The 13,753-nt window shown below is 36.6% G+C and overlaps 1 protein-coding gene across 1 annotated transcript in view; it reads left to right on the plus strand.

The window, feature by feature from the left end:
• Positions 1–13,753, plus strand: part of USH2A (usherin) — a gene marked incomplete at both ends in the record, with an annotated part of 619,110 nt that overhangs the window by 338,706 nt on the left and 266,651 nt on the right. Inside the window, 1 exon segment of the mRNA XM_084245562.1 lies at positions 8,812–8,963. Coding sequence (XP_084101688.1) covers positions 8,812–8,963 — 152 coding nt within the window.

Below are 13,753 nucleotides of genomic sequence, written 5' to 3' on the forward strand. Positions count from 1 at the left end.
TCTATGTGAATCACACTTAATTCCCAAAGTACTTTCATATGTGCTCACTCATTGGTTCTCAAATCAACTGTCAGGCCACCAGGACAGGGAGATTGCCATTTTATTGCTGAGTAAATTAAAGCTTAGAAATTTTTAGCCAAGTGTTAAAGGTATGTGGCCTTGAGATAAAGACCATGAGCAACAGGAGGACGTCTGCAAGAGGAAACCACCCCCAGAGAGCCTGTGGCTTCATTTCCTCACTTCAATTCTTCGGCTCACTTTTTCTCTATCAGCATCCAAGAGGGTGCCCAGGACATAGTAGGCACTCAATTACCAACCTGTCAATTGGGTGAATAATCATTTAAATGTATGTGCATAAAATAGATACTCAGAAATAACTGACCATATGAACCATACTGCACTGTACCTTGAATTTTTTTCCTCCTAACTTGGAGTAGATATCTTTTCATGTCAGTCCATAGAGCTCCTCCTCAGTTTTTCTAAACGTTTAATAGAATATCTTTGAATAAGACCAAAACCCTTGTTCTGCCTTGAGACTACCAAATATAAGGGTAGTGTCCATTCTTTGGTGTAGTTGTCAATGCCAGCTAACCATTACTCATCCACACTGTTGACACTGAAGTCAAATGTTTGATCAGAGGGACTCCCATTTATCACTGAATTAGGGTTGCAGGAAGGGCCCAGCCAGCCAACAATTATGTATAAGGAGTCCCCAAGGATAGAGGAAGACCAAAAAAACACCAAAACAAGATGCTGTTATACATACTGCCAAAAAAAGTAAAAGATTTTTTGGCATATGGAACAATGAGAAGCAATATGTACTCTTAGGTGGTTATGGAACTGATACACTTTGAAAATTGGTTGTCTTATAAAGCTGAACATATCCCAACAATTTCTCTCTAGCATATATATCTTAGGAAACTCATACACATGTCCTTCTGACACATGTAAAAAATTATTATCGTCACATTGATATAGTAGTCAAATATGGAAACAATCTAAATATCTATTAGCAGTGGAATCATAAATTTTGCCATGTTGGGAATATTATGTAGCAATGAAAATGAATGAAGTATGGCTATGCTCAACAAGCTTGAACATATGAGTCATAGGTGGTACAAAAATGATGCCAAAAAAAACCCATGAAATATGATTCCACTAATACAAGTAGAAAACCAAAAAATTAAGCAACAATTTAATTGCACTGTTTAGAGGTGCATTCCTAGGTAGAGAAACAAGGAAGTGATACTTTACAAGTCAATCTAATTATCTGTGAGGAAGTGGAAGTGTAAAAATCATGGACAGATGGGAAATGTGTGGGTTGCTGGCAATATTCTATTTTTTAACCTAGATGATGGCTATATGGCTATTTTTAAAGTTGTCTTTAAAATATAACATTTTATACACTTTGCTGTGTTTTATGAACTGATTTTAAAAGTATAGGAAAAAATAGCTATGCACAAGCTGTAGAGTATAATGTTCCGAGCACTGTAGAATCTGAAGATACCAGAGCCACTCGTGAAGCAAGCACTTTCTAGCTGTGTGGCATTGGCATCTGTCAAACTTGTTTTTCTCATCTGTAAAGCCCAAGTGAAGCTCATTCTTCTTTCAAGGGTTTTTCCTGAGGATTCAGTGATGGAAACACAAATGCAGTTGTTATTGTTTCAGTATCAACTTTCTTTGGCATTATAATGATGGTATCTTTTCCCTGCCTTGCTTCTTATACAGCAGTTTTTGTTTTATATTGTAATTAAATGAAATATTTAAAATTATTTTTAGATAATTGTAGACCCACTTACAACTCTTAAGACGTAGTAGAAAGTCCATGTGCACTTCCCCTAATTTTCCACAGTGATAAAATCCAAAACTATCATATGGTATCTCAACTGAGATTTTGGCATGGATATGGTCATGCTATAAAACCATTTCCATCAATATTCATTACAATATATGACTGTTTTCTTGAGTTCTCAAAATGAAAAACATTGCCCTTTTAAGCTAGCGGTATCAGGGTAAATTGGTTCTTGGTTAGTAGGCTTGCAGGAGCTTTTCCACTGTCCACCTCTGATGAACAGACATGACATTGTTGCATCATATTTCAGTCCAACACACCACAGCCCTAAATGTGACAATTTCATTTTATTAAAGAAGAGAGAGTATAGAACTTTGTTGAAGATATTTCTCCCTTAGAATCTGCCACCCAGACCCGCTAACACATGGCACTGCTCTATCCCTGCTTCAGTCACAACTCATATGGATGCATTCACCAAAAGAGGGCTTTCAACTTAATCTTTTCTTCTTGATACTGTTGGTTGTCCCAGTCTCCCTACCACCATGGTCTTCCCAATCCCAGCCTGTTATGTCATTCTAGGTTATGTATTTTTAAAAATGACTTCCTACATGCCCCTTGTTAGTACAGAAGGATCCCCATGTTCTCCTTATAAAACCCCTACTCCCTGGAGTGGCATTCAGGACTCTCCCTTCCCTTTGAAGCTCTCTTGTCTCTTAGGCTTGAACCCATGATAGTAGTGGCAAAGAATTGCTCTGTTCTGCTTGATCCACCTTGCACTTTTCCGCTTCTGTGGGGGGGGGGTGCTTTTGTTTTCTCCACTAGGAACATCTGAAATCATTGTCTTTCCACATTTTATTGTTAATGGCGGGACCACCCCCACCCTCTTTCCTTATCTGGAAGACCTACTCCTCACAAAAGCTTTTGGACTCATTTTAGTCAGAGTGATTGTTCCCTGAGAAAAATTCCTGTATTTAGTCTCTGTGCCATATGGTTGGCTTAACATTTTCTGTGATGCTCATACTTATCATTCTTAATTAATTCTTGGATTGTTATTTCATCAGATCTATGCTTAATTCTTTTCTTACTTCCATTAGACGTCCATAGATATTATTTCCTATTCTTTCCATCCTCCACAGCACTAGGCATAGTACCTCCCAGGAAATTGACTCAATAAATACATGTTCATCTTTTCATGGGGCCCATTTTAATTGCTTTTAGGGCATGTTTATCAATTCCTAATTGGAGTGGAATTCCTACATATTTGGGAAGAGAAGATTAGGTTAGAAATGGAGAACAGAAGTAATAGTGGTGGGATGAGACAGCCTGGTTTCACACCTGAATTCAGATGTGTGTGACCTTGGGAAATAACAGTCCCTCTAAGATGTCATTACCTCCTTTCTCTAATAAGAGAAATGTCAGTTCTTATTTCTTGGTATTGTCAAAGTTCATAGAAATAATTCCTATGAAGCATGTAGCCTGTTGCCCAAATGCTCAGTGCATTTTTAAATAATAAAGTGTTTTTAAAATTTCAAGAATACTTACAAGGCATTTCATTAACTTAGCATTTTACTTTGCTCGTAACTATTCATATATGTCCTGTAACCTCATTGCAGCAGAGAAGTGTAACCTTAGGCTTTAGGTTAGATGTCCACTAAACAAAATCTAACCAAAATCTAACCTTGAGTTCTGACCACAAAACTGGGGCTCCCAGAGGGGAGGCAGATCACCAAGGAGAGAGGAGGCTCAATGGACTTCGGTGGAGGATTATGGGTACTTTGGTGGTGGGTGTGGTTACATCCATCTGAAGAGGTGTGAACCTGCACCCCTAAAGTATCTTGTAATACAGTCTTATAAATCATTGCTAGTTACTTCATAAAACACAATTTAAAAACCAAATAACTGTTCACAAGATATTTTTAAATGGTTTTTGTTTCTCGCTTCAGGAATCTGAGGTCAGTGCAAATTGTTGTGCCAACAGATATTTTAGATACTAAATGTGAGTTTTAGGAACTGAATTACACAACCTTCTATATATTGATACTAATGTTATTTATATCAAAAGTCTGCTAATCCAAACATCAATTATGAAGTCTGCCTGTATATTTTTAAATATTTATTTATGCATACAAGAACTGTGGTACAGGCCAGAGGTATGGGGAGTGAGAGGATTCACCAGAGACAGAGCGGGGAGCAGAACAGGCAGACTGACTGAAATACACTGCCAAGAGGAACAGCGGGTGAGACAGGAAAGGTCTGCCACACCATGTGGGTTGCTCCCTGGTTGGCCGGGGGGGGGAGTCAAACTTGTACTGCTGAGGCTGCAGATAACTTCACAGTGCTGTGCTTAACCCCTTGCACTCCAGGGAGGCCCTGACTATATATTTTCATAAGAAAAGGAGTGTTCTTTTCAAATGATACCTTTTGTTGTGTGCAAGTATTCTGAGAAGTTCATGTGTCCCTACCTCAGGATTTTATAGTTAAGATCCTTGATCATATCAGCAGATATGACCACATTGATCTCAGGCTCTTTTGGGGGGACATATGTGGACTCCAGCTCTAAATCATAGTGGTATCTCACTTTGGCCTGACCTTGAGATCTGGTCATTGGTTGATAAGACTTGAATCAAAAGGCAGAGGACCCAGAGAGGTCAACATCTCATATCTGTGTCATCCTCAGGACACACTGACATTGACCCAGATTCTGGGGTGGGTAAGTACATACCGCAGGCCTCATTGATCATGGGTTGCATGTGGCATGATCAACTATGCGTTTTTGAAAATTGCTCCTCTGCTGTAGTATGAAGAATGGATTGTGTGGAAGCATGAATGTGGTGACTATCACCCTCAAATATAAGATGATGGCAGAACGGACAGCTTTGTAGGTTGAGTCCTAACCCCTTGCGCCACCAGGAACGCCCTTCCTTAAGCATATGACCTGGTTATCTTGTTTTTCAGTAGAGCTTGCTAAGGTTGACTTGCTTGAGTCACATAGACAAAACAAAGTAACTTTTGAGAGACTATCACTGAGAGAGAATGGGAAATACCTGAAAAAGTAGACATAATAAGTGATAATGTGTAGCCGCTGAGTGAAGTCAAGGGTGAAAGCTGGGAAAGTAACCTATATGTCATCAATCCTGGAGGGTTTTACTGAATTAGAGCATAGAGACTTTGCAATCCATAATGCTCAATTTGAGTCATCACAGAATAATTCAATTATATTCACTATAGTCTGTGATAGAAGACAGGAAGTATGTTGTGCTTGCTAGAAAGATTTCCTTCAGAAATGGTTAAGATTTTCAAAGTTTGTACTTAAGGGATGAGATTCAGTTATAACGAAAATTAACATCTATAAAATATCTCATTTCCCAGTATGTCAGATAAATGAGATATTATGCATATAATCCTAGCATAAAAGAAATTCTCTGTTCCCCAATTATGTAAGAAAAGGGAAATACTGATTTGGGTATTCAATTCAATGTTGAAAAGCAGGTCAAATAAGTAGCATTTGAGGGGCCTTACAATTTCGTTAAGCACTTCTGTAACACATTATTTGCACGTAAGATTTTTTGGTGAGGATTAAATGATTGCTTAGCAGAGCCTAGCACATACTAATTTCTTGTCATTATGATGAGTTGATTTTATCCATTTTTCTTCTCTTAAATTTTCTTTGTCTTCATTAGTTTTTCATTACATATCTTTCATTTCTTAGTTTTAATTTATTTGTGCTTTTGTATGTCAAGCATTAAGTGGCACTAAGTCAAATTCTTTGTATAGGCGTCCTTAGAATTTCCACAGATAGTCTCAACTGAGTAAAAGAGAACAGATGTTGGCAGTTGTTCTTTTTTGTGAAGTCAAACTAGCACAGGATAGTAAAAGGAAAACATATCCTCAAAATTCTAATAATAAGGAAAATTGACCTGTTTTCAGAAAGATAAGCATATAAAACTATCTTTAAAAGTGAAAATTGGAAAAATAAGCACCCACTTTTTATATAAATAAAAAATATAAAGAAGGAAAATTAGTTATGATATACACTTCTCTCCATAATAAGCAAGAAATAGAGCATAATAATGTCTGCAATTCTTGTTCCTATAACTAGTTGTAAGACCATAATTGATATTTACATCTACCTTTTGCCTTCTCACAGTAACTCATCTGTTTGGGTTTCTTGACCTAGTAAAGTGACCCAAAATTTCATCACTAAAGGATCTGAGTGCTTAATTGTCCTGGCTTGAGTTGAGACTGACTTTTTATACTTACGGGATCTGGGATCGTACCTGGTCAGATGCCTTTGAGTATGTCCTGGGTGTCACATGCAACAATAAATTTATTTCTCCTTCCTTGGTAATTTTTTTTTCTTTGCCTTACTATAGTTGTGTGGGGACCCAAATTCCAGGTAATAGTCTCAGTTTCTAGTTTAGCAGCACCTTGATTGCAACCTGTGATATAATCATTCCTCTTTGTGATGGAGAAAGCAAAATACTTTGTGCACATTATTAAGTGAGAAGAAAAACATTGACTTCCTTCTCTTGACTCCTATCCATGTTTTCTGTTGAAAAAACCAGCATCCAATATTGATTCCTAGTCAAAGCTTGAGCGACATCCTCTGGGAACTGCAGCCCACAGGCATTATCCCTCAGCTTGGGCTGTGGTTAGAGTACAGGAGGCCATCCCATCCATTTCAGGCTGTGTGTTGGTGAGGTGTATTGCAAGATGAGTAAGGTCCATGGTGTAAGCTCACTCATTTCTTTTGCTGTAAGTGGATTTGTTAATTAAAATTAGTGCTGTAAGGAATAGTGGACCATGGGTAGGGCATTCTGGAAACGTACAGATGATGATGGTGCCCAGATCATTTTGAGCAGATTGTACAGGTGAATGAGACACCCCACGTCCCTAAGAGAGAAGGCTGCTTGGGGAAAGAGCAGCCTTTCCACTAGGAATCCTCTTTCCATAATGAAGAATTTAATCTACCTTTAGGAACTTGCAAGAACAAATCTGCTGTTCATAAGAATGAGGGTCAGATCTCCCAAAAGGCAGTGATTAAGGACTCCTAGATCACCTAGGACTCTGCTAGAGGCTTTTATTTCAACATTCATTCCTTCTCTAAATTCTCCATTTCTGAGGTACTCACTAATATCTTTTGAGCAATTCTCTTTTCATATTTCAGGTATGGTGGTATCTTTTTCCTGTAGTCTTAAATTTTCACTCTATGTTAGTTGATGATACTTTTACTCAGCCATGTGTTCATTGATTTATTCACTCACTATTCCTCCCATGTTTTAGACAAAGTGCTAAGTTCTAGAAACATACAAGTGAGGAAGAGTCAAGACTGCCTTAGTTACCTGCAGTTCATTGGGGGTGTCCAACAATTAAACAAGGAATAATAGTGCTAATAATGTGAAAAGTGGGTACGTGCTGGGATGGAGATGACTGTATATAACAAGAGACCATCCAGTCCTGTCTTTGGGGAAGACTGTCTCTGACACAGGAACATTTAAGCTAACACCTCAGAAACACAGACAGGAGAACACTGTAAAATTAATTTTACCTTGAAAGAGGTTCTAATTCAACCTGCAAGCAAAGTTTTGCCTCCCCAGTATAATGTGGATTCACTGTGGAGATTCTATATTTCTGATGCACACAGATTCCTAACTTCCTCTTAATAAATATATCTTGATTGAATAAATCAAATGATTATATCAAGTGCTATTCAGTCTCTCGTGTCTACTAGTTGACTTCATGAAAAATACACTTTGTCTTTTTTGTGAAATAAATTTTAGCTGCTCATTAAAATCAGCAGTTCATTGATACTCTCACCCACTCACAAGTGTCTCATGAAATTATTTTGTGAAATTTATGCAAAGGTTTTATGATTGGGTGATTTATTGTGTAGCTGAGAACATGGACTCTGGAGCTAAACTACTTGGATTCAAATCCTATCTCAACTTAGCATCATCTCCTCCAATTCTATCTATGTTGTCTCAGATGGCAAGAGTTTCACCTTTTTTTATAGATGAATAGTATTTTGACATTTGTATGTATCACATTTCAATCTGCTCCTCTGTCATTGTGCACTTAGGTTAGTTCTGTGATTTGGCTATTATAAGTAATGCTGCAGTGAACATAGGGGTACCTGTATCCCTTTGAATTAGTGTTTTACCTTCTTTGTATAAATGCCAAGGAGTGGAATTGCTGGATCACATGGTAAATCTATTTTTAATATTTTGAGAAGTCTCCACACTGCTTTCGATAGGTGCTGGACTACTCTACATTCCAACTCAGGGTATACGTGTTCCTTTTTCACCACATCCTTGCCAACCTTTGTGTGAATTTTTGTTTTTGTTTTTTAACATGGCCCATTTTCAGTGGAGTGAAGTGGTATCTTATTGTGATTTTGTTTTGAATTTACCTGATGACAAGTGATATTAAGTGTACCTTTAGGCTATTTATATGTCTGCTTATTTTATCACAATTAAATATACATTTTACAAAAAATAAATCCTGACTCAAGCACTTAACAGCTGTGTGAGCTTCAACAAGTTACTTAATCTCTCTGTGCCTGAACTTCTTTATCTAGAAAATAGTAATGGTAATAAAACAGCCTTTTGTATGGAGTGTTGTGAACAGAGGGTTAAACAAGTGTTCATATGTGCCAGCAGCTGAGAGCAGGGCCTTAGAGTAGTCAGTAATATAGGGGCATACGCTCATCAGACTTCTGGAGTCTGTGGATGAGGGTATCTTTTTAGAAGCAATCAAAATTATAAATGTATTTAATTCATTCATTTTTTAATCTGGAACACAAATGATGGCCATTCTATTTTGATCTCTGTACTAACTAACTTCATGATTGCATATTCAAGAATTAAAAGTGTTTTTTTTTCATTTGGGAAAAGACAGGGTTTAAGACTTGGGGAAAAGCCAGATATTGTGATTCAATAATTCCATGAAATTAGAAGTACTTGCTTTTTTGGGACATGCTTTACTATTGTCTAAGTTATAACCCCATGATTGTCTTCCAGGTGTTATCACTAGTTATGGACTCTGTCTAAATGGCATATTAGTTCACAATTCCTCCAAACTCAGCTGCCATGTTTCTGGATTTGCTGCTTGGGGTTTACATTCCTTCAGAGTCCACACCTACATGGCTAGAGGTTGTGCTTTGGGCCCGCAGGTGAGTATGTGAATTTATATCTTGAGAAGGTATTTGATGTCACATGACAATGAATATCAAGGAAAAAGTAGGGATCGGGATTCCCTCTCTGTATGACTAGCCTTTCAAGCAGGATGGGAAGATTTGTTTAATAAAATTTCATTTAAGAGTTAATAAAATTTTATATTCAACATAAATTTCAAGAGAGTACATAGGTCTAATGAAGGACAGAATCCGGATTTCACTGAAATTTGGAAATGCGGGGCCTCCTCGGTGGTGCAGCAGGTTGAGCCCAGTGCTGTGAAGCTGTCCGCAGCCTCTGCAGTGCAGGTTTGATTCCCGGCCGGCCAGGGCGATTCCCACATGGCGTGGCAGACCTCTCCTGTCATCCCTCTGCTCCCCTCAGCAGTGTATTTCAGTTGTCTGCCAGGTCTGCTCCCCACTCTGTCTCTGGTTAATCCTCTCACCCTCCCATGCCTCTGGCCTGTACCCCAGCTATTGTATACATAAAAAATAAATCTTAAAAAAAATGAAAAAAATTTGGAAATGTAAAGTTGATCATTCAAGCAGACGGACATACAGTTTTGCCTATTGTGACACATTTAAAGTGGATGTTTTTCTTCCTAAAAAATAAGCCCAACAAGTTTATGATTTAAAAGTAAAAATAATTGAAAGTCCATAACAGCCATAATATGCCAATACTATTCCCTAACAAATATGTGAATTCACTAAAAGATTGAGCTTGTCTCATCTGTTTAAATAAAATATTTCATTTCATTAGTATAAAATAGCTTCATAAGGACAGAATTTAAAATTCCATTAAAATCAGCTTTTGATACCCATATTCCAGAAGTCTATAATGCATCTCTCTATTTCATTAGAGTTAAGAGATTGACACAAGTGTGCTTTTTATTTCTGATATAATTTTAAAAGCCCAATTAATAGTACATAATTATCAGAAGACTGGCAAGACATTCTTTAACTTCAAAGTATTACATTTTATTGTTGTTCACTTTTCTTGATGAATTAGATTTAGCTTCTTTTAGGAGCAACACTCATTCATTTTAAATATTTTTTGGCAATGTTTGCTAATGCCCTATCATTTTAAATGCACTCTGTCTTCATTGAGGAGTGTATTATATAAATATTACCTAGAAAATCAGCTCTAGTTTAATTTTTCCTTCCATATTTCTGATCACACCTCCTGTTTCATTGCAGAGATTGGTTGCTTTCCAAGATGCTAACATCATCTGTCAGTGGAGCTGAACTGTAGTCTTTATTGCCATTAAGTATTGTACAGTCCAGGCCCTTCGATGGGGACTCAGTCTTAAAAGCAGGAGTGGCAGTGAGCCAGCATTTCCTCTCCATTCAGAGAGACACACGCACACGCACATGCTCGCGCGCGTGCGCGCACACACACACGCACACACACACACACACACACGATCATTGCCATGAGCTTGAAACTCAGACTGCAAACGTACAAATTGCAAATTGTGGTTCTAGCTATTAAATTGGCCCCATTCCATCTCTTCAGGTCTGGCAATTTTAAACAAGCAGGACATGATTATCGATGGGCATCCAGTGCAGGTAGTGGGCAATGTTAACCTTAACAATCAAATCCATAATGCCCTGATGGGAAGGGGCAATCAGAAAAGGACCGTAAAGCCTGCTCTGCCGCAGCCTCTGACTTGCTAGGCTCCGGCCTGATTTAGAGTTCTTTTCTCCTGCTGGTACTTTTCTTTCTCCCCTGTTCAGTGTGCAAACACGCTTCCCAAGTCAATGATCCAGCTCTAATCACTGGAATTGAACAACAATGTCTTTATTTAGAATAAGTTAACTATATGCTTCCAAGAAGTGAAAACCCATGTCTTGGACTGATTTTCAAAATCTTTTTGTACCAATTAGAGGACCTTACATGTCTGGGTATTCCAAATATCCCCATCTGAATGAAGGAATTATAGATTCAGTGCTTTAGGGTTGATGATTCTTTTTAATGTGCCCTTATTGATTTGAGACATCCATGAATCTTAAAAGCTACACTTGCCTATCATTAAATTATCAAATGATATTCAATAAAATTTAGCCAAATGTAGCAGTTGTGGATATAATCACATAAAAGTATTCGTTATCTAAAGTTCAGTGTTATATTTCACTGAAACAAAAACATCAGAAGTTCTTATTTTTAGATTTTTTGCTAGAAGAAATCAAAGAATACATTTTTGAAGGAGGCAGTTTGTTTTTATTCACCTAATAGCCTGCCTTAATGATATCTCTTGGTTTTAGAAAGAGAAGCCTCTTTATTTTACATCTTCTACATATTAATACCAGTGTTATTTCTGCATGCAGGGAAATACCATTCAATGTTTTTATAACAAATATGTCCTTCAGTTTCAAATGTAGTATGATTCAGCCTCAAAATTGGCAGCTGTTCTGTAACAAAAGAAAAAAAAAACTAAAAGTCAAATTTGTTAGAGTATTTTTTAAAACTGAACATGCATACTTAAATTCCATATTCTTATCTATTTTATATAGTATTAGTTCAACATGTTTTGTTTTCCTGGCTTATCCAAAGTTTGTTCCCTTCTAGTTGTAGTTCAGAAGAAATTCTGTACCCACATTAAAAAAGATTCCTTGTGTTTTTTTTTTTTCACTTCTTCTCCATTTCACAATATGTCTGGATTTTTTTAAAAAAAGATTCCAGGCTAAAAAATAATTTACAATGCCATTGATTTCAATTTTAAGTTGCTAATATGCATTGTCAAAGTAATTCTAGTAGTTGGAGTTTTATATTATTTGAAATGATGAAAAAAAAGTTACAGAAAATGCACCTGAAAAAAAATTTTTTTTTTTTTTGCTTTCAGTTGTACTGTTGAATTGTATTAGAGAAAAAATGTTTCACATTGTGTTTTTATAATAAAATGCAATTACTTTGATGATAGGAGAATCACTTTGCTTTTGTTTGTTTTTCCACATAGCCAGGGTAAGATAGCGCTGGCAGTGTCTGAAATTGGGAATTTTATGACTGTATCTGGCCTTGGAACATTCATTGAGTCTAGTTCTCCAGGGGCCCTCTTAAGGGTGAAGTGTAAAACTCTAGGTCACTGCTGTGTCTGTGGTTAAAAAGCTGCTCTGTTTTCTTGGAGAGGCCATATCTACAGATAAACATAGCATATATACAGATAAACACAGCAGCTACACATGCATGGGCACTTACCTTTTCACATACAAAGAAGCAAATACATTCATTATTGTAAGCCTCAATATTAATGTATGTTATGGTTCAGAAAAGCCAATGTGGGAAATCATCCCTAAAACTTATATTCCCCTTGCCTCCTTGAAAAACATACTTATTCTACTAACTTCAGAAGTTTCAACTGTTACAAAAGTAAATAAGGTCTACCTTAAAAATGATTACTCTAAAAATATCAATGAAATATTATTTATACAAGGGTTTCTGGTATATCATATGAGTTGATGATAGATGAAATTTTTATTTAAATGTTTGTATGTTTTCAGTTTACGTTTGTTCTCAAATAATTTTTTCTGTGTCAAGGGAGATTCCAAGATCAAAGCAAACTAATCTTCTAGCTTGTCTTTTCCTAAAAATTTTCTAAAATCAAGGTAGATAGTGAACAAAGGTATATTTTTTGAAGATACCAAGTAAGAGCCAAATAGTACTATTACCAAATGTAATGTGGCTTAAAAACTGGAGTGTTTATTCAGAACTTAAGAAAAAATAAAACCATATTTATTTTGATATTTGAGGATAATGATGTAATTACCTGGAGTTTTTTAGTTCTTAAATGTTGTGAGTCTCATTTTGGGTTGGAACCCTTAAAAATCATTTTCTATACAATAGCGTAAGCTCTCTCTATAGAGAGAAAATGAAACCAATTGCACTGTTATGAAATATTAAAGTGGTGAATTGGTATTTTTTCAGGCAAGTTTCTTTATCATATTTTTGTACTAAGCTATTAGACTAAAAAAATGAGTAGGAGTTATAGATCTAAAGAACCCTATAGCCTTTCTCAGATGAAAATAAAACATGTCGTGACCTCATACTTATTAAAAATTAACACTCTGTCTTTTTCACATTTATTTTCGTAATTGGGAAAGTGTATTTGCCCTAACAAATGAAGGCTTCCTAATCGAGAATATTTGCCTGCCTAAGGGTTTCCTGCTTCCTCACCTGCTTATGAGGTCTGAGCTTGTGCTTTAAGAAGGTCAAATGAGCAACACTAGGTCTTAAAAGGGACATTTCTGAGCTATGTGGATGAGTTTGTGGTAATTAGTTATCAAATTTAAGTCAGTTATTAAAAGATGCTAAAATATCCTGAACTTCTCTCCTCTCTCTCTTGCCAACTTCATCTTCCTTTTGGCCATTTTGTCATTTTATTCATTTCATTGTGAAAGTCTTTCTGGCACCTGTGCAGCTAGGGAGTGCATCTTACTTCAATATCCCACTCTTCAAATAATTCATCTTTTGCTCTTTTCTGCTTAGGTTCATTAACACTAATATATTAATGAAATATTCAACTTTTTTGTGATTATACCTTAGAGATGGAGTCAATCAGGTTCATTTATTTCTTGATACCTGGCAAGATGCCATTTTTACATATATACTAGGGAACTGAGAATGTGAATGTGGTGTGTGTGTGTGCGTGTGTGTGATATGTCCATGTATATGTCTGTGTGTGTAATGTGTGTATCTCAGTGTGTGGTGTGGTATATATGTATATGTGGTGTGTGTATGTGTAGCATGTATGATGTCTGTGTGTGATGTGTGTACATGGTGTGTATCTGTGTGT

This window comes from Talpa europaea (assembly GCF_964194135.1).
Source record: "Talpa europaea genome assembly, chromosome: 10".
Lineage (NCBI taxonomy): Eukaryota > Metazoa > Chordata > Mammalia > Eulipotyphla > Talpidae > Talpa > Talpa europaea.